Source organism: Podarcis filfolensis (genome assembly GCF_964270895.1).
Source record: "Podarcis filfolensis genome assembly, chromosome: 3".
Taxonomy (NCBI): domain Eukaryota; kingdom Metazoa; phylum Chordata; class Lepidosauria; order Squamata; family Lacertidae; genus Podarcis; species Podarcis filfolensis.
Window position 1 is genome coordinate 96918589 of NC_139606.1, and position 20903 is coordinate 96939491.

At 41.5% G+C, this 20903-nt stretch overlaps 1 protein-coding gene and 1 long non-coding RNA gene across 2 annotated transcripts; both read left to right on the plus strand.

The window, feature by feature from the left end:
• Positions 1-11: 11 nt before the first annotated feature.
• On the plus strand, positions 12-19995 carry NSL1 (NSL1 component of MIS12 kinetochore complex). Its single transcript, XM_083605572.1, has 6 exons — positions 12-315; positions 3348-3426; positions 5181-5311; positions 7226-7280; positions 16394-16461; positions 17601-19995. The coding sequence occupies exons 1-6, from the start codon at positions 130-132 to the stop codon at positions 17874-17876; spliced, it is 795 nt and encodes a 264-aa protein (XP_083461698.1). The 5' UTR covers positions 12-129; the 3' UTR covers positions 17877-19995.
• Positions 11171-12116, plus strand: LOC310758946. The gene is made up of 2 exons (XR_014546122.1): positions 11171-11226; positions 11703-12116. It is a non-coding gene; the product is annotated as an uncharacterized lncRNA (long non-coding RNA).
• Positions 19996-20903: the final 908 nt, after the last annotated feature.

Here is a 20903-nt window from a genome sequence, read left to right on the forward strand (position 1 = left end):
CGCGCGCGCGCGCACAGCCAACCCGCCTTTCAATACGGCTCGGCTTAGCACTGCTTCCGGGTGAGGGAGGGAGATAAAAAAAAATCAACGAACGGTTTCTCCGAGAGAGCGGGAAAAAGGCAGGCCGAGATGGAGGAGGCGCCGCCGCCGCCGGCTGCTGCTGCTGCTTCCCCTCGGGACTGCCGGGTGCGGTGCTGCTCGCGGCGCCAGACGGCCGAGTTGCTGGACTACTGCCAGCCTTTCGTGCGGAAGCTCGGGGAGGGCCAGCCGGTGGAGGCCGAGAGCTTGGAGCAGGCCGTGGGCGAAGCGATCTGGGTAAGGGCGGCCGAGCTGAAGGGGGCGGCTGGGAAGGGGGAGGCCCACACGACCCCCCCCCAACAACCGCAGCTTTCTGGGTTTCGGGCGGCGCGGGTTGCTCAGTTTCTAAGGCGTGTCAGATCCAAAATCATTTATCTCCATTGCATCATAGCTGTCAACGTTTCGCTTTTTTTAAGGGAAATTCCCTTATTCCGAATAGGATTCCTCGCAAGAAAAGGGAATAGTTGACAGCTATGGCAAACTGCATGTCATTGAATTGCTTGTGGAGCCTTGTTCTGTGGTGCTGAGATGTTTGGTGCAATAATTTCTTTTAAAAAACCTATTGCTTTTCCATATATAATAATGTATTGTTATTATTCTGCCTTTTTGTCAAGGCGGCTTTAAGATAAAAGAGAAACAGATCATTGCAATGCAAACATCACAGCACCAGCCGTTTCCTTAAATATAATTTTAAATGCAGTAAACCACAACAGCAACTAGCCTTGTCATTTTTAGGTGGGAACAGGGGAAGCATATCCGCAGCTTAAAATTAGAACCATGGCTTAGATGCATGTTAAAGGCTCCCATCCAATACGTCTCTCCAGATGTTTCCTCTGAGGCAGTGCTGTTTTTCTAGAAAAAGAGGTACTGGCACTCGCAATGAACGCCTCCCTTATTCTCCTATAATGGCAATGGTGCCCACCTGAGAGGTGCCGGAACTGAGTTCCAGTGAGTTCTGGCTGAAAGAAAAGCCCTGGTCTGAGGGGGTTGTCTTGATTTCTTGTTTCTCATCTCATAAGGAGATGAATGGATGCCAGGTGTAAAAGTATAGAGGATTCATCTTGACTTTGGCAAGACCATACCTGCGAGTACCAGGAATTTGTTGACAGGCCTGCTGCAGAACACCAGCATTTAGCAATTTCTAAATGAGCAGCGACCAACAAAAACGTCATTATCTCCTGATGAGTTACATGTTGATTTGATTCACCCATTACTCCTAACAAGACTAACAAAGGAGTTGGGTTTATCTTTGTATTTGCAATAATTCCTGACTAGGTTCTTGTATCTTTAATATGGCATTACAGGTTTTTTGCTTTTTTTAAAAGAATCTATTTATTTGTTTTTGGTTCATTTCCCCACACTTTTCTGTAAAGTCAGCCAAAGATATAGATAGGGAGGGAAGTTGATACTGTAAGTGTATATATATTTAAATACATAATTTTGACAATAAACAACCAGTAGTACTGAAACAATATGAACATGGATGAAACTGGAAAACATACAGAAAATGCTTTTTGAATAACAAGGTTCTCAAGAAAGGGAGCCCATCAGATCTCCCCAGGGAGGATATTCCACAGGTAGGGTGCTGCAACTGAGAAGGGACTGAGGTGCTGTCCTTGGTACCTGTCAAATAGATTTCTAAGGCACTAAAAGGCTCATATGGGTGAAGGTGGCCCTTTAAGGTTAACCCAATATATAACATTAATTCTGGAAATTTCCTAGGCATGGTATATGTGCTGAGTCTCAGTAATAGTAATAGTAGCATGATTTGCCTGTACTGTAACTTTATAACACAGTTTAAAATAAACTATGGTTTAATTTGAAAAAGCAGTGGAATGGTCCCCCTCCCCATATATAGACCATACATATAGCACACGCAGTCTCACACATACACATTTTCACACATACAAACATACACATCTCTCTCTCTCTCTCTCTCTCTCTCTCTCTCTCTCACACACACACACACACACACACACACACACACAGGGCACTGTGTCTTTTCACAGCTGGGAGAAATACTGCCTTTTGCTTTTCACAGAATGTTTTGTGAAGATTAAAAGGAAGTGTTTTCTAACCCTCCCCCCCCCATCTAGCTTCAGCTTTAAACAAACAACAGTTTCCCAAGTTTGGATGCAACAATCCAAATGTTACTTCAGCTGAAATAGTCACATATTTTGTCTGTGTTTACTTCTGTCTCCACTTCTCTCTGCTGTTTCCCTAATATTTTTTCCTTACCAACATAAAGGCACTGTTTGCAATTTTTTGGTTCCAAAATGTTTTGGGTCATTCTTCTGAGTCTGCATGAATTGGTTGTAAAAAGGATGTGAAATATATTATCTGTTCAGCCTTATCCGTTTATGAAGGCCTTTTCCTATGGTACGGTTGGCCTATTATGGGGGGGGGGGGTTTCAGTGACAGACATCCTCACTTAGGATGGGTGCTGGATAACGTGCCTGCTATTTATGTGTGTGTTTTGGTTAAATCCCTCTCTGTAGTCCCACAACAGGGGCTTTGATTTAACTGTTTGTGGAAGCATGCTTGTGAAGGGACTCTGTGACCACTCAGTCCTTGTCCAGAAGAACTAAGAAAGAATGAGGCACTTTTAAAACAAAATAGGAAGTTTATTTGTCTACACATAAAGCGGTTATAGCTTAGTGGTTACTTTTGCAAGGCACAATACTTTGTTTCAAATAGACACTCTCAACAGAGATGGTTAATAACTATCTTAACACTTTCATCCTGTAACTGGGCAGAGAAATTCTTTCTAGGATGGTTATTGTTTTACACTATCCATAAAACACTTCCTGCTACTTTTCCTATAGTCCAAACCTTCCCCTCAGGTAGATCTTTGTATGCCCACAGATAATCTTTGTCTGTTTCCACTGACAGATAAAACCTAAGTCCACTCAAATAACCAGAGATTCCTTCTGCCCACCAAAACAGAAAGTCCCTAACCTGAAACCCAGGTCCCTGTCCCTTTCAGACTGTTAAGTGTAAGCATCTATTCCACACACTCTCTCCTGAGTGGCTGAACTACTAGCCATCTCCCACTGGTTGTTGGGTCACCAGGAGGCAGACCCAAGGCCTGTCCATCACAGCCTCTGTCTCCAGAGTGATGTGAGCCAGCTTTTCTCCATTCCTGGCTACTTTATGCTACACAGAAGTAGAAAAAAAAGGTGACAGAATGAGGTAGTTTATAGAGTGTTATATTGCATCAGTAGATTAATTAGCATTTTTAAGAGTTCTGATGTATACATTTTCTACAGAACTTCGAAACAGCTGTACAAGAGAATATTACTGTTAACGGACTCCCATGGCAGGAGTCATCAGATGATCCTCAAAATGGTATGTGAACTTTTAAATATATTTTTCTTATTTCTGTGCTGACTTATTAATTTTTTAGTCTTCTGCCTATGAACCCCAACAAACGTATGAACAGAGGGCATCTGCAGGTGCCTTTTAATATAACAGTACCCTGGCGAATAGACATTTTGTTGTGGCAACCGCAACCCAGGTTTAAGGTGCCATTTGGCACCTAGCTTAAATATCTTGAGTTTCTAACAGTGGTTGGGAACCATATTTTTAGGTGAGGCGAAAGGATATGTGTAAGCTGCCACACTTCAAAAATATTTGAAGCAGTTGTTTTCTAGTCAGATGAAGTAGATAGGCATCTGTTCCAGTTCCCTCACCACCCCAATTAGCAGTTACAGCATTGTGGTAGTTGTGAACTGCGATTGTACCTAAAGTTGCCAACTTGGGATATCCAACAGTTTGCGATTGTATCTAGAGTTGCCAACAGTTCAACAACTTGGGATATCCATCTTCTCTGGTCCTTCTCCGCTTTATACTGTGCTGATCAGATCAAACCTAGAGTACTTTTTCTAGTTCTGGGTACCACAGTTTCAAGGAGGGCATTGACCATTTGGAGTGTTCTCAGTGGAGGGCAACCAAGATGGTGAAGGATCTGGAAACCAAAGCAAATCCTTATGAGGAGCAGTTGAAATTATTCATTATGTTTAGCCTGAAGAGGAGAAGATGAAGGGGTGCAGAGGAGACACGCATGACAGCAGTCTTTCAAACATTTGACAAGTTGTCATACAGAAGGCTATGCTCTGACTCCACAGATGGAGGTAGTAGTGATTCTGAATACCAGTTGCTGAAAGCAGCAGGAGAGGAGGGTGTTCTTGTGTTCAGGTCCAGCTTGTGTGCTTACCACAGGCATCTGGTGAGCCAGTGTGAGAATAGCATGCTGGACTAAATGGACCATTGGCCTAATCCAGCAGGCTCTTTTGATATTCTTTAGATGGAGCAGAATTGCATCTTTGCTCCAAGGCACAGGACTAGAACCAATGGGTGGAAATTTTAGGGAAGCAGATTTCTGCTGCACATTAGTAGAACCTTTCTCAGAGTAGTTCAACAGTGTTCAAAAGCTGTTCAACAGTGGAACAGGCCACCTTGAAAGGTGATGGACTATCCTACTCTGGAGGTATCTGACCTGAGGCTAAAGAGCCAACTGTCAGGGATGCCTCCTGCATTGAGTAAGTAGTTGGACGGTTTGACCTGCATCCCTCCCAACTCTATGATTCATAGTTCCACATATCCCTGATCAAGATGGAGTCAAGTACAGTGGTACCTTGGTTTACGAACTTAATCCGTTCCGGAAGTCCGTTCTTAAACCAAAGCATTCTTAAACCAAGGCGTGCTTTCCCATAGCAACATGGGACTCAATTTACAAATGGAACACATTCAACATACTCTGTTTCCAAGGCAAAGTTCACAAACCAAAACACCTACTTCCGGGTTTGCTGCATTCTTAATCAAAGGTTTTCATAAACTAAGCTGTTCTTAAACCAAGGTACCACTGTATAATACATCTTTCAATTTTTAGTTCTTACCTGGTAACTGAAGATAACCTTGTGTTTCTCAGGGAATGGGGTGGGGTGATAACCTCAGCCATGCATTTCTCAAAGCTCCTTGGGGGATCTTCCACTGCGCTTGGAAGAGGAAACATTTTTTGCAGAGATATTGAAACAAGACTTTCACATAGATTGTTCAAATAATTTTACATACCGTATATTCATATCTATCTTGTGAATTAGATACGGATATCAAACTCCTTGAAGATCAGCTTGATGAGTTAATAGTGGAGGTGGCATCCAAACGCAATCAGTATCCCAGAAAAATTCAAGTGCATGTGGTCCAAGCACTTAAAAGAAAGCAAGAGTTATTGGTGAGTATCCTTAATTCTTAGTTCACTTGATTCATTTCAAAAGAAGAATGTTGTTCATCTGTTGCTTATGAGTAGGCCAGCAGATACTTTTGAATGTTAGAAAGAAAATGTAAATTCTAGCTTTTAGACTACATGAATTCCTCTCCCTTAATTTCGATGTACTCCAATTAGGGAGATCATGTCAACAATTGCTGTGAGGATTGAAGAAGTTTGTGCTGAGTGCACACTTGCCCTACAAATGTATTTTAGAACAATACCTTTAAAACTGGTTTTTCAATGCAAGGTTTTTTTTTGTACCACCAGAATATGTTAAATGCTTCTTGGGGGGAAATGTTCTGCTGATATCAAGTGTGAAGTGACACTTCTTTTGGTAGTGCACATAGGGCCAAAGATATGGTTTAGCATGTCCAGGATATGGTTGCAATTACGGTAATTTCTCTTTCTCTGCATCTTCTTGGGGCACATCAGTCCTTCTATCCTGAGTCTAATTTTTAAAAGTGCAAAGTTTATAAACATTAGTTCCAACTTTGCCATTGAGTGCTGAGTCGAATCCTTAAATTGAAGGTATTGATGACATAAACTACCACAGTATCTGATTCTGCTCCTTGCACCCATCTTGCAGTTTTTCCACTGGTGAGCATATTTGCTAAATGTTGCTCTCAAGAATGTATCTAGTGAAATGCCATCAAATTTAAGTTTACCAGATGGACCTAATAATGAATAGATAGATCCTAGTTGCACTGTGTCTTCTGTTCCTTACTGTTTCCCTGCTGCAGCTATTTTAACCTCTCAGATGCCAGCTGTATGCAAGCTACTTTTCAGTAAAGGAAAGCTTTCCCCGTTTCCACCCTGTATTTTTTATTTTATTTTATCAGCACGTGTTGTAAGCTCAGATTTTGTGTGCCTCTTACACCAGGCTCGTAATCATACTGCTATACTGTAAGCACAAACAGTTTGTATGAGATAATGCACAACTGTGTCGTCAAATCTTGGTGACCAAGAAGTGATCTGTGGGACAGAAAAGATGCCTGCACTGGTTCTTTGATTTTGATTTTAAGAGAGAAGGAGGTGGCATACAATGAAGCTGTCAGTGGTTACTAGTTATGATATTCACCTTCCACTGTTGGAGTCAGAATGCCACTGAATGAATACCACTTGCCAAGAAACACAAGTGGGGAAACTGACCGTGCTCTCAGGTCCTGCTTATGGGCTTCTGTCTGGCATCTGATTGGCCACTGTGAGAACAGGATGCTGGACTATAAGGACTTTTTGCCCTGTTTCAGCAGGCTGCTCTTACATTCACTTAGTTTTTTGTGCCACTTCCAAAGCCTAACAGCAGAGGGCAGTGTTTGGTCACTCTTCTAAATTGCATTAGAATTTGAAAATGCAATTGTTTGATAGCTCAGGTTAAAATTTCAAGTGTATTATCATGGCAGTACAGTGGTACCTCAGGTTGCATATGCTTCAGGTTACATACACTTCAGGTTACAGACTCCGCTAACCCAGAAATAGTACCTCGGGTTAAGAACTTTGCTTCAGGATGAGAACAAAAATCGTGCAGCGGGAGGCCCCATTAGCTAAAGTGGTGCTTCAGGTTAAGAACAGTTTCAGGTTGAGAACGGACCCCTGGAACGAATTAAGTACGTAACCAGAGGTACCACTGTATTTAGGCAGTCTAGATATATGAGGAAAATGGAACTGCTTTTGGTACTTCTTTGTACTGGAACAAGAATGCTGGATGCTACTGGATAATCCTACTGCATGCCTATCAGAATGAATTCAATTCTCCGTTTTCCATCCAAAAGAATCAGACACTCTCCCTTGTGAATGATGTCCTGTTGTAAGCTTAATAAAACTCAAAGCAAACCAAATACTTAGCGATGGAGGTTTTAAATAATATATTTGTTCATACAGGGCTGCTATCGACCTCTTGTGAATCATCAAGAGATAAAAGCAGAGCCTTCTCAAGGTAATGGTTTGAAATGATGAAATTATCGTTTAATGCTAGCCTGAAAATGTCACCATTGCAAAAATAAAAATAAAATGCTGCACTTTTTCATATTCTCAACAGTTACAATTTAAAACACTTACTGCTCTGTTCACTCTTTTCCAGATAGCCATGTTAATCTATTGCTGAAAAAACAGTGCAAATAGCACATTTATTAAGGCATAAGCTTCATGGACTAGAGTCCATATCATTGGATGCATGAAGTGTTATCCTAAACTGGCAGGCATATATACACACAGTTGTAGGGGTTTATTTTTTTCTCTTCACCTGTGTGTGTGTGTGTGTGTGTGTACACCTGCCAGTTTAGCTGGTACACTTGACATGGACTCTAGTCCATGAAGCTAATGCCATAATAAATACGTTAAGTCACTAAAGCCTCTTGTTTATTCTCTGTGGGCAGTAGTGGCTTTGTTTAAATATTTTAATTTATTTAAATGTTTGGGAAACCATCTTTTTGTGGTTTTTACTGTGCTAAGCTCCTTAGAGGCTGTGGTAATTGTTGTTAGTATTATAATAATAATATTTATTTACAGTGGTGCCTCGCAAGACGAAATTAATTCGTTCCGCAAGTTTTTTCTTCTTGCGAGTTTTTCGTCTTGCGAAGCACGGTTTCCCATAGGAATGCATTGAAAATCAATTAATGCGTTCCTATGGAGACCGCCTTCAGACCAGGTCCGGGGACAGTCTGTCCCCGGACCTCTTCTGAAGGCTGGCGGGGGGAGAAGGACTTTTCTCCCCACCGCCAGCCTTCAGAACAGCCTTCTGAAGGCTGGCGGTGGGAAGAAAAGCCCTTCTCCCGCTGCCAGCCTTCAGAAGAGTTCCCCCAGGGCTGCCTAGGCTGCGGATAGCAGCCTGCTGCCCCGCGCGAGGGGCGCTCTGCTTCAGAGCGCCCCTCGCGCGGGGCAGACATTCGCAGCTTGGGGAGCCCTGCAGGAGTTCTCCTCTGTTCCCGGACCTCCCACCACAAGCCTTCAGGACAGGTCCGGGAACAGAGGAGAAGGCGCGCTGCGCTTCCCTGCTGTCCCCGGAGATTTCCCTATGGGCTTTCGTCTTGCGAAGCAAGCCCATAGGGAAATTCGTCTTGTGAAGCCGCTAAAAAATCGGAAAACCCTTTCGTCTTGCGGGTTTTTCGTTTAGCGAGGCATTCGTCTTGCGGGGCACCACTGTATATCCCACCTGTTTCCTTGACAGGGACTCAAGGCAGCTTATAGCTAAAATAGAAACAGCTAAAAACATAGGTAAAAAGCAATCATTAAAAAACAATTAAACATTAATAGAATATATATATATATTCTATATATATATATAGTGTGTGTTTCTGTGTGTGTGTGTGTGCGCGCGCCTGTGTGTGTGTGTAGATAGATGGATGGATGGATATGGATACATAGATATAGATATATGACATACAGATCATTACAATAAAAACATCATAGCACCGGCCCTTTCTGGACACCAACTTTGAATTGTGCCCAGAAACACACTGGTATCCAGTGGAGCAATTGTAACAAGGGAGTTGTATGACACCTAAAACCAGCCCCAGTCAGCAATTCAGCTGCAGCTCTTCAAGCCATTGACATTTCGGAGCACTTTGACTACTGTTCCAGTGCAGTCATTCTGTCCCTTTTTTCTAGCCCGTGTTCCGTTCTTCAGAGGCACGGCTTTTCATTTCAAAACTCTTCAAGTAGGGCACTAAACAGGAACGCAGGCTAGGAGCATAGCAGTCTCTGCCTTATGCCAGGCCAAATTCTTTGCCCACTTACTTGGTCCACTTACTGACAACAGCTGTCCAGAATCTTTGGCAGAGGTCTTTCCCATCACCTACCACTTGTTCTGGGATTCTCAGCATTGAGTCTGGGATGTCCGGACATTGCATGCAAAGCACTGTGGTACCACTGAGCTACAATCTACCTCCTTGGTTAGTAGATTGTGTGTGAATTCTGGTTAGTAGACGGTGAGAATTCTGACACCCCAGCATGTGATTATCATTAACACTTTGTTAAACATGCCCTTAATTTAGACCAGGGGTTCACAAACTTTTTTCTCTGGCCAGAGAATAAAAAATTGCTCGCCCAACACCATTTTTTTTTATTGATAAGGCATGCATTGGAAAACAAAAAGAAACAAGTCCTAGCAGTGCTTGATTTGTAGCATAGAACACAACTACTTTATAACATGATCATGGGGCATCCAGAAAGTATAGGACAATGCAGCTACATAAGAATATGTATAATTATAAACAAGTTTATTACATATGTACCTGAAGTATGTACACAAACTCCATGAGAGGCTTGAGCTGTTTTTTCTGGGTAATCTCATTTAGATTAGGTCTAATTTGAGACAAACTCACTCTCATCTCCTCATCAACACAAAGAAGCCTTTCTCTTTTCTGATCTTTCATATTTGTCAGATTTGAAAATCCCTGTTCACAAAAATAAGTTGTGGAGAACTGTAGAAGAATAGCCAATGCTGTTGAATAAAGGCATAGATACTGCTTCTGGTTGTGTATGCATACTGCACTGAAATGTTTAAATGTTTCTTTGATTGTCCTTGAATCTTCTCGCTACCCTTGCCATCCTCTGCCCTTTGAGAACCTCTGATTTAGACAAATATAAAGTTTTTTCCCCATCAAATTTGGGTTGAGTTCTGGTGACATTTTTTCTGGCTTAGAGGAGCTGCTGCTTCCTGTGCAGCAAAGGATCCCCACCCCCACCCCATATCTGGCTTTGGGTGCATTTGTGCTAGCAAGTTGCACATGTTTCCAGAGGTTGCCTACAAACTGCATTAATCCTGTGGACTCAGTGGGTGACTTGAGGCAAGATACTTTGTCTCTCACCAGTAAAAAGTCAATGTTAATTATTTAACTTGCAAAGTATTGTAAGGATGAGTATTTGGAAGAATTGTAAATACCTTTAAAAATGAAAAGAACTATAAATATGTTTCAGTAACAAGCTTGAGTCCTTTTTTTGCATATCACAGAAAGTGCCCAGCAGTGAGTGCTTCTTAACTTTGTGTCTTAGCAGAGCAGAAATACAAATTACTAACAAAAAATATCATACAGAATTATGCACTGTGTTCAAAGTGTTTATTTGCATAGTTTCTGGGATGTTCATGCATCCCTGTTTAGTAACTGGTGGCCAGAAACCAAAGATATTTAGATTACTCACTACCTCTCATTTCCTTTTTTCATTTCCCTGTGCTTTGAAAGCCATGAACATATTTCTGTTACTAAATATCAAGCACCTTTAATATACTGACAAGTAACAATCTCTCCAGCGTATCATATCATATAGGAACTGTTGGGCTAGATCAGTTCAGATGATTCAGTTCTCTGTGTTCAGAAGAGGCCAGGCAGATGCCTCTGAGAGGTTCACAACCTTTAAAAAGGTAAAGGTAAAGGTACCCCTGCCCGTACGGGCCAGTCGTGACCGACTCTAGGGTTGCGCGCTCATCTCGCTCAAGAGGCCATGAGCCGGCACCGTCCGAAGACACTTCCGGGTCACGTGGCCAGCATGACGAAGCTGCAGCTGGTTAGCCAGCACCAGCGCTGCACACAGAAACGCCGTTTACCTTCCCGCTATAAAGCGGTCCCTATTTATCTACTTGCACTTAGGGGTGCTTTCGAACTGCTAGGTGGGCAGGAGCTGGGACCGAACGACGGGAGCTCACCCCGCCGCAGGGATTCGAACCGCCGACCTTACGATCAGCAAGTCCTAGGCACTGAGGTTTTACCCACAGCGCCACCCGCGTCCCCAACCTTTAGTTGTTTGTAATAAACTTGTACTCCAGTTTCTAGCCAAGATAGGCAGGTACTTCAGTCTCTGCAGTGATGGGCAAGAATGTCCAGCACCCGTTTTAACAATAGTAGCAACAAAATGATCCCTTGCACACTCTGCTGTTACCCTAAGTTGTTGTTGTTTAGTCGTTTAGTCGTGTCCGACTCTTCGTGACCCCATGGACCAGAGCACACCAGGCACTCCTGTCTTCCACTGCCTCCTGCAGTTTGGTCAAACTCATGCTGGTAGCTTCGAGAACACTATCCAACCATCTCGTCCTCTGTCGTCCCCTTCTCCTTGTGCCCTCCATCTTTCCCAACATCAGGGTCTTTTCCAGGGAGTCTTCTCTTCTCATGAGGTGGCCAAAGTATTGGAGCCTCAGCTTCAGGATCTGTCCTTCCAGTGAGCACTCAGGGCTGATTTCCTTCAGAATGGATAGGTTTGATCTTCTTGCAGTCCATGGGACTCTCAAGAGTCTCCTCCAGCACCATAATTCCGAAGTAACCGCTAGGCTAAGCCGGCCCCGGTTCAAAAGCATCAATTCTTCGGCGATCAGCCTTCTTTATGGTCCAGCTCTCACTTCCATACATCACTACTGGGAAAACCATAGCTTTAACTCTAAAATGAAGAAAGCTGGAGATAACAAGGAGTGGATTTCTGTCTGGAATCAGTGGAAGATTTATTCAGTTCTGGTACTGACAACAAATTGTTTTGCTCTACATTATTCAGTTTTGCTCCAGCTTCAAGCATGTGGATCTTGGGATGCTAGAAAAATACCTAGTAGATCTTGTAAGCCTGAAGTCTGCCCACTGCTGCTCTAGCTTGCTGCAGCTCCTATTATTAGTGGTTCCAATTTTCAGATTGAAAACTTAGGAGAAGAAGGAATATTTTTTAATTTTATTTTATTGAATTTACATACTGCCCTATACCTGGAGGTCTCAGGGCGGTTCACAGAATAAAATCAAAATATAAAACCACAAAATACATAATCAAAATAAAAACAACCCAATAACCCCCCCAACCCCACATTTTAAAAGGGCATAGGGTGTCAATCAAATCAACCAAAGGCCTGGTTAAAAAGGAATGTTTTTGCCTGGTGCCTAAAGGTGTATAAGTTCACTCAAGGGGCTCGTGGGTGAGCTGGAGTTTGTAATGTGCAACATGCCTTGAGGATGTTGTGTAAATTACATGGTACAGGAGTAGCTTATTTAGGAGCAGGAGGGACAGAGAAACATAATGGAGATAGAGGCATGGGTAAATGGATGAAGAATGGGTGTATGTTTCAGATGAAGGGTTTGAAGGTGGTAAGAGTAGTGGCGTCATGCAGGTATGTTATATGAGACTGCTGAAGCTGCTGTAACTAGAGCAAAGGTATGAAGATCATAGGCAGGATTGTATTTTCCCACATAAATTATGGGGTGCAAAAACCATGCAATCCTGGCACTCTTTCCCAATTCACAGAGGACTATCAGAAGATGTGAGCTGACCTAGTAGGGTACTCCAACTCTGTGGCAACCTCCCAGACACATGGAGCCAATCCATCAAACTTCTCCAGTAACTGTTGCTGTTTTCTGGCTCAGAACGTGTGGGGGAATTGTGGCACACTTGCCCACAAGGTCACTATGTTGTATTGTCCTATCAAGGCTCCTTATTGGAAAACCATTGTACCTTTGAGCAAGGGTTCACAGGCGAACGCTCCTTAGGGTGGCTTTTATTCCCACATAGATTTTCTTTTTTAAAAAGAATTAATATTTATTAAGTTTTCCATTTTTATAATCCAATAAAAACCACATTAAAACATTCCAAATAACAGTACAAGCCAAATATAAATGCCAAATTATATATCTTTGGGCTCTGAATTTCACGAAGTGCTGATCTTCTAATATCACATTGCATGTCTTAGTTAGTCAATAAACCATTCCGATGTTAATCCTTCATTTAATTTAACTCCCACGTAGATTATGTCCTGTCTGCCTTCTCCACTGCTAGTGGACTGCAGACTGTCTATAAGTTTCCTACTCCTAATATTCTTTCTTGAGTGAAGTGTTACCTTTGTGTCAATTCTTTGTGCATTTGCACTTTTAATGTATGGGAAAGTACTCAAGGAGTCATTTCTAACTAATTTCATTTTCATTTTATTATTACAACAATATCAACTTTTTTAAAAATGCTTTTAACGTAATCATCACATTTCTTATAATTTCTTATTTCTTACTGAGTTTGACCCAACAGTGAAAGTTCTTGTTTTGCAGCAGGTGGGATTTCCACTGCTTTGTTTCTGGCTTAGCTTTTTTTTCACTTGTTAGGTTTCTGTTGACAGGAAAGCATGTAGTTGCAACTTCACAAAGTGAAAACTAGGGCTGAGCTGGAACTTCTTGCATGCTTTTGCTTTTGCTGAGGTCAGCTGAGCGAGCTGTGCAGTCCGCTAGCTAGCTGGGAAACTGCCAAATCGTTTGGGGAGTCTTGAGGCACAAACATTTTTTGTTCATGAGCCTGTTCATGGATTCAGAGAAATGGTCCACCCTGTTGAAAGGGCAAAATTCAGCACAATAATGCACCAAATCCACAAAACGCAGCTGAGGGCCTTTAAGAAAAGAGCCCCTTGCAATTATGGCACTCGTCTTGATTTCTGTTGTGAACAGGGCAGCTGTTATCCAAAAAAACAGCAAGCGCCCAGGCTTACATTTGCCTGCAAAGAAAACTGCAAAGGTTTGCCTTCTCAAGGGGGTTGTGCGAAATCCATTTGTCTACCAGTTGACAGTGCAAATGTTGTTGCTTAGTGTCCTGGGCTGCAGCCGATGGCTGTATTTCGGGGGTTGTTTTGTGATGCTTGCCCCTTCTCTTTACCACAATCTCTGCCACTTGAGGATGCCTCCCCCAGCATTTGCTCACAGAACTGCTCTCGCAAGTTACTCTGCGAATTGGGAAAGGGTATTCATGAGTCAGAGCTGATTCACATTTTGTGCAGCAAACGTGTTTGCAGCATTAACAACGTTAAGTGCAAAGTGTGCATTTGTAAACACTCAGCGGACACGTGCTGAGGAACCTCTGTAGATCAGAGTTCCCAGCACCTGTTCACCTCAAGCTTACAAACATGCGCCTGTGCTTTAGGAGGCCTCCTGATGCAAACACGCTTTCCACATAAAAGGCAAGCTGACCCAATATTGCAAATGGGGCAATCTGATTTGCATAAATTGCATTGCTAGTAGAAATAAGTCTCTTAGCCCTGGCTCATATCTTTAGGAACCAATACCTATTTCCCCAGGGGCCTGATTGCATGACTTCTCTCTGCCTGAGTGAAATCATGTGAGGGGCCTTTTGCAAGAATTGTATTTGCCTTGTTCATACGGTAATTTAACCTGCACAGTAGTAACAGGCCACTTCACAGGGGAATTTGAAACGGTGCTTGGATTGAATGCTCTCTGGGGCACAAGTTATTTTATGCATTACTCAGTTTTCTCCTATGTACATGTTTTGAGTTTAGGTCCTCTGTGCCTGTTATGTGTTGTACACGTAGTAATTATGCACTTATAAATGATCTCTGGTACGCGGGTGGCGCTGTGGGTTAAACCACTGAGCCAAGAGGGCTTGCCAATCAGAAGGTCGGCGGTTTGAATCCCCGTGACGGGGTGAGCTCCCGTTGCTCGGTCCCTGCTCCTGCCAACCTAATAGTTCGAAAGCATGTCAAAGTGCAAGTAGATAAATAGGTACCGCTCCGGCGGGAAGGTAAACGGCGTTTCCGTGCACTGCTCTGGTTCGCCAGAAGCGGCTTAGTCATGCTGGCCACCTGACCTGTACGCCGGCTCCCTCGGCCAATAAAGCGAGATGAGCACCACAACCCCAGAGTCAGCCACGACTGGACCTAATGGTCAGGGATCCCTTTACCTTTACCTTTAAATGATCTCTAGTAATGAAGAAAAACCACAACCATAATTGTGAAGCAGTTTTTACAATTCTGTTCCATCGCAGGTAGACATTGAGTGGAACTCAATTAACATTTCCCCCTTTTCAGTTTTAAAAGCTTTAAATAAATAAATAAATTTATTATTATTATTATTATTATTATTATTATTATTATTATTATTATTTATTTATACCAAGCCCTCCCCGGCCAGGACCGGGCTTAGGAAGGCTAACATCAAAACACACAATACATTAAAAACACAAAAATTGAACAATTGATTAAAACACAGCTTAAAATCAAATTAAGATCAGAATGGCAACCCACGAATTATAACTATAGGGGTTGGGAACATTAAGTGTGCACCAGGCCCCAACTCTTCCCATCTGTGTTATTTGTGTGAGTCTTAGCTATTTGTGCTGATCTTATATGAGCTGGTGGGAAGAGTTAGGGTTGTACTAGATAAATAAAGGTTATACTAGAGTTGGATTAAGCAGCTTTGTGTTTATGGCAAAGAAAGTATGATTTCAGGCAGGAAGTAAGCAACCTAGATTTATAACATGACAGTTTAATATCACAGGCTTGACTCAGAGAATCTTTTCAGAGGGTTTTCAAATAGTAAGCAAGCAAACAAACAAACAAACAACAAACCTAAACTTGTTATTATGCCTAATCTTGTAAACAAACCCACATAATTTACTAACCCATAAAAACTTGAATCAACCCACCTGTCCACATTGTACTTAGGCTAGTCATTTGTGATTTGTGACTGTGAGCAGTCTGTAATGTTTTCTGTCTGGTCAACTGGAAATGATAGTTACTTATCACAGATAGCCATGTACAAGCATGCTTTCATTTTTTTTATATACAGTATATTTTATATCTTACATTTTAAGCCAGCTCTTTATCCAAGGAGCCCGGACTCTCTCTCTCTGTCCATTGTATCCTCACAGCAATCAGGCGAGATACTGTGACCAGCTAAAGGATACATAGTCAACTTCATGGTTCAACTCAAATCCCCCTGGTCTAGTACAACTCTCGAACCACTATATCACATTGTTTCTTAACTTATGTGCTGAGTGAATAGGAGTTTGCTCAATTTCAAGAGCTGCATCCTGTACACGTTCATGGATTTTTTTCCTCTTAAATTGTTCGGTAATCTGGCCAGTGTAGAAAGATCACTGCCGAAACCTATTCGGTACCATTCCTTCAAGCTAAAAACTTTTGATGCTTTCTCAGTGAAATAAAGTATTTTAAAATGATGTGAAATAGTGGAGACTACCTGTAATAGGTAATAGTGCTCTTGTAATCCTTTTTTTTTTGTGTGTGTGTACTTTGTTGTGGGCAAAGGAATTTTCTCTCCCTTTTATAGGATATGAAATCATTTTGTTACTTTGCAGATTCTCGTATGGCCGACTTGAGGCTTTCAACAAAAACTGCATCCAGGGACATTGGAGAGTCGTTTAAGGTAAGATCTGGAAGGGGAAGCAAGAGCTACACAATCAGCTAGGAGCATTTATACTTATTTTCAGATATTGCCATAGAACAGTGCTGAAGCAGAAACCTAGGAAATAAGACTGACCTCTTTAATTATCATATACAAATCTGTCATTTTATTAGGTAAGGTAAGATTGTTCATTTGGACACAACTGAGCTAAGGTGGAAGTCTTCAAAATTCTCTGAGTTTCAGGGAGACTATTTTATTAATTTCCTGCAGTAGTTTCTAGTTCTCCAAAATGGCCCTGTTCTCCCTGCTGCATTTAGCATTTCAGCTACACACTAAAGGTGTCTTAGCTCCTTGGGATTTACTGTCCCCATGTTCATTGCTGGCCTGGTAAGTTTATGAGTGAGCTCATTTGCATGGTAATTATGTCCTCCTGTGGGTCCCCTCTATCATTAGTAAGCCACTAGTCCTATATTTTTACATGGGATAAATTAAAAAGTATGTTCTTTCAGCTTCAGTCTTCTAAATCTAAAATAAGAATCATGTATGCTCTTATGTATTGGACATTTAGTATTGATAACAGATTGGATAACAAATAGAAACTAAATTAACTCCCTTCTGGCTTAGCTCTTTGCCACTAAACAGTAGGTGAAATGGAATTTGTAGGAGGCGAAATGGAATTTACATGTTTTGGGTTGTATCCAACTAAGGTTTTTTCAAAGTAGACACATTGAAATTAAAAAGTCTAAATTAATAGATATCATTAATGTCATTGAGTCTACTTGGAATAGGAATAACATTGGATACAAGCCCTTTGTCTTTAAACATTTGAATGTTTTGAGCAGAGTTTTATAGCAGGGCCTCTGTGCTCTTGTTGTTTGACCATGGTGTAGTGCAGTGTGGGAAATAAGATACATTATTAAGGTAATGGGGTCAAATATAAAAGTAGGCAATCGTTTTTGCAACTCTAGAAGATGTGAAATATCATTCTTTTGAGCCTTGCAAATGAATGCTGAAATTGTGAATCAGTATCAGTGAAGGTTTTGGCATCTATGGTGGGCGCGTTAATCTTTGAATCCGACTGTTGTTGAGTTTGCAGTACTGCAATTTATACTTGTTCCTTTTTCACTAACTTAAAACCTGTTCTGTTCTCCCCACCCCAGTCTCTGTCATCCCTTGTAGAAAAAGCAGAGGGTTTCTCAAAAGCATTGTCTATGCAACCAACTTTGGGATTATACAAACTCCATCAAGAAATCTGTTCTGGCTCAGAAGTGAAAAAGGCGGATAACATTGAAGTCAAAGATCTTTTGTCGCAAGTGGAAGTCACACCCCCAGAAAGTAGTACCAGCAATTCCATTCTACTGAAAAAAAAGAGACGATCTTATTCCCCACAGAAACACTACCCACTTCGAGCAGGGGTAATTAATCTTGATACATGAAAACTTTTTTGTGGGGGACTACTGTGTAGCCTCCCCTGCCCCTGAATCTGTCCACATAAATATAGACTGGTTCGCAAAAGCATCAACATTGATGTCGCCTGGAATCCATACCACCAAACCGATCTTAACTGGAAGTTACAGAGTTTTGTTGTTGGGTCCTCTCATATAGCTCTGAATACTTCGCTGGACCATTTCTTACTAATTTTGAGCATTGTTCTTTGAAACCTGAGGCTGCTATACTTTTGCTGTATTATAGCAGACTGATCCAGCTACAACGTCTTGAGCTGCTTACAACTTCTGAATGGCCAGGGATCTCCAGGGCGTACGTGCAGGAAGCTGTACTCTAGTAAAGCTCAGTTCAAGCCGAAGACTTCATGCCACGGGGAGCAAAGAAGAAAGCTAAAAAAACAAAACCCTGCTGCAAATGTCCATGTCTTTTAGCATAAAAGGGTTGGTGGATCACAGCAACAGTTTGCAATTGTGTGTCAGTATTGCTTCAGCATTTAGTTTATTTGCACAGGTTTGTTGCGAACATCAGGAGATAGGTGCAGGCAGAACTGGATGTTTGGTTGCAGAATCAGTCTCCACTAAACATCTAGGAAGTGATGGAGGAAGGATCCAATTTGGAGGTTAGCAGGAGTGTTCAAGCCATTCCACACTTGCGTCTTCTCCTCTGCATTCCCTTTCCCAACTGCTTTTCTCCTAGTTACAGAACTAATGCATTGAGGATTCCTGCTGGGCAAAGGTTATGTAGGGGACGAATAGCAAGTGAGGAAACAACTAAGGATCTGTTGCATACCCACCATTTCTTCCTTCCAAAACTGTTTAAATGGCAACGCAGGTACCAAAACATAGGTCTGCCACCAGATGTGTTGTTTTGTCCTGAAAAGTAACCTGGAATATATGCAACGTTTGGAATTGTAAGGGAATTCTTGGCTTGCATGTATTGTGACATCTTGAGACAGTGTTCATTATGGTGTGTATATACGTCTGCTGTTAACCTTCTTATGGTCTCTTGAGTACTGCCCTCATCTGTACCTCAAGCGTACAAGGTTTAGGATTACTAATCCATGTAGTAGATTGAAAGTGTTTAGATCACAGTATAAATCTAGAATTCTCATAAATTAATTTTGAGCCATGCTGCTTTTCTGTCAAACTTGCCAGTACATCTATGTTTGCCGTTCTCACAAAAAGTGAAAGAGATGGCCTCTTTTAGGGGTCTCTTTTAAACACAGTGCCTGATCATAGATGGTGCTTGCTTGACAGGCAGTTTGACTGCTGATCTCCTAAAGCCAGAGGGGAATGTACTTTTGAGTTGCATCTGCCTGCTGAAAGGAGTGGAGTGAGCTGAAACAGAATTGTTTGTTCTGAACCTGGCAGCGTATATTCAAGGAAAGCTGTAAAAAAGCTATTTTGAATTTGGGGGTACAGGACTTGTATGCATGCTTGCTTTGCCACAGAATGCTTGGTCAGTGTGTACATTAGTAAATACATTACTACACTTACTTAGCTTCCCCCGCCTGTGAAATTCCCACCATTTCGGAAACAATATATGTACAGTTTAAAACAATACTACATTGGTGAGGCTTATTTATGAGGTACCTAAATCATTGTTATTATCGGGTATTGTTTTGGTTTTTTCCTAGTTGAAATTTACTGAGAATTACATTTTTTTTCTGAAAATGGGGGGGAAAATGCTTGCCTCAATGTTAATTATTGTGGGGTGAATCCATCTAAGTCATATTTGGAGTAGACTCATTAAAATCAATGGATTTAAGCTAATCATGTTTATTTCAGTGGGTTTACTCTAAATATGACCTAGTTGGAGTCCATCCTGTTTCTTTTAAAAAAATTCATTAAACAGTCTGGCCAAAATACTAGGAGTGGTATCTGAATGGTTGGTAGTCATTAGACATGCCCATTAATGTCAATAGGTCTCGTCTTAAGTATGTCTAACATACTTAACATCACCCTAGAAACATATTTAACTAGGCTCTTGACATTCTATTTTTAAAGATTGTGCTTGTGGAATAGGCCTTGCACAGTGAACATGTACACTTGCCTTGTCTCCTTTGTAAAATGTATATTTGTATATAAAATACATTTTTTGTACACCACATTCATCAAAATGAGATTTCTGGATTTTTGGCTTGCTTTACCAGTTTTTTGCAAAGCAGTTCTGAGTCATGTTTTCAAAACAGTTGCAATTCAAGTGCGTCTGAAATGCTATATGCAGTAGGACTTGGTGCTACTTTTTTGCATAAAGAAATTGTCATTATAAATTAGGAAATGGATAGTCAGGATCCAAACAACTGCAAACTAGTTATGCATATACAAGGTGGCTGGCTTGAGTTTCTCTTCCCTCAATACCACATGGAAAATCTCTTTTGAAGTGGAGCTCTGTCCAAAACATTTTTAGAGAATAGGGGTTTGCTGATCAAAGCAAAAGTTACCAAGCATCCCTTAAAGTAGATATTAAAAACCGAGTCATGTTTCAAATCCGCCCATTATGAAGTTTTACATTTTACATTTGGGATGAGCGTTTAAAACATACTTTCAGTACCGACCAGTCCTCTCATTACACAGATAAGAGTAGTAATTTCCCTCCTTGTAGTAATTTCTCTTGTCCATAATTTTATTAATAATACATTGTTTTTTGTGGTTTGCTTTGGGACCTGTATTTGGTAATCTAGGTGCTTTTCTTTGTTCTTGTCTTTCTGCAATTAGGAGAAATAATTACTTATTCTGATTCTGTTTTCAAAATGCCTAAAACAAAACAACTTGGAGTCCAATATAGTTGTGTGCCCATTCATTTTGAAAACGAGCAGTATGACTTGTCAGTATTTCTGACATGATGGAGATGCCCCTCATCTGTGCATAAAATTAGTACTACTGTATAACTTGAACAGTTCCAACTCATGATACCATCTGCACAGCACAAGACTTTTGGTTTCTCTTCCCTCTAGTCCGGGGGCAGCAAACCTTTTCAGCAGGGGGCTGGTCCACTGTCCCTCAGACCTTGTGGGG

Coding starts and splice junctions, on each gene's coding strand:
- NSL1 (XM_083605572.1), top strand. CDS start 130: ATGGAGGAGGCGCCGCCGCCGCCGGCTGCTGCTGCTGCTTCCCCTCGG. Junction 316..3,347: donor CCGTGGGCGAAGCGATCTGG/GTAAGGGCGGCC, acceptor CATTTTCTACAG/AACTTCGAAACAGCTGTACA. Junction 5,312..7,225: donor AAAGAAAGCAAGAGTTATTG/GTGAGTATCCTT, acceptor TTGTTCATACAG/GGCTGCTATCGACCTCTTGT.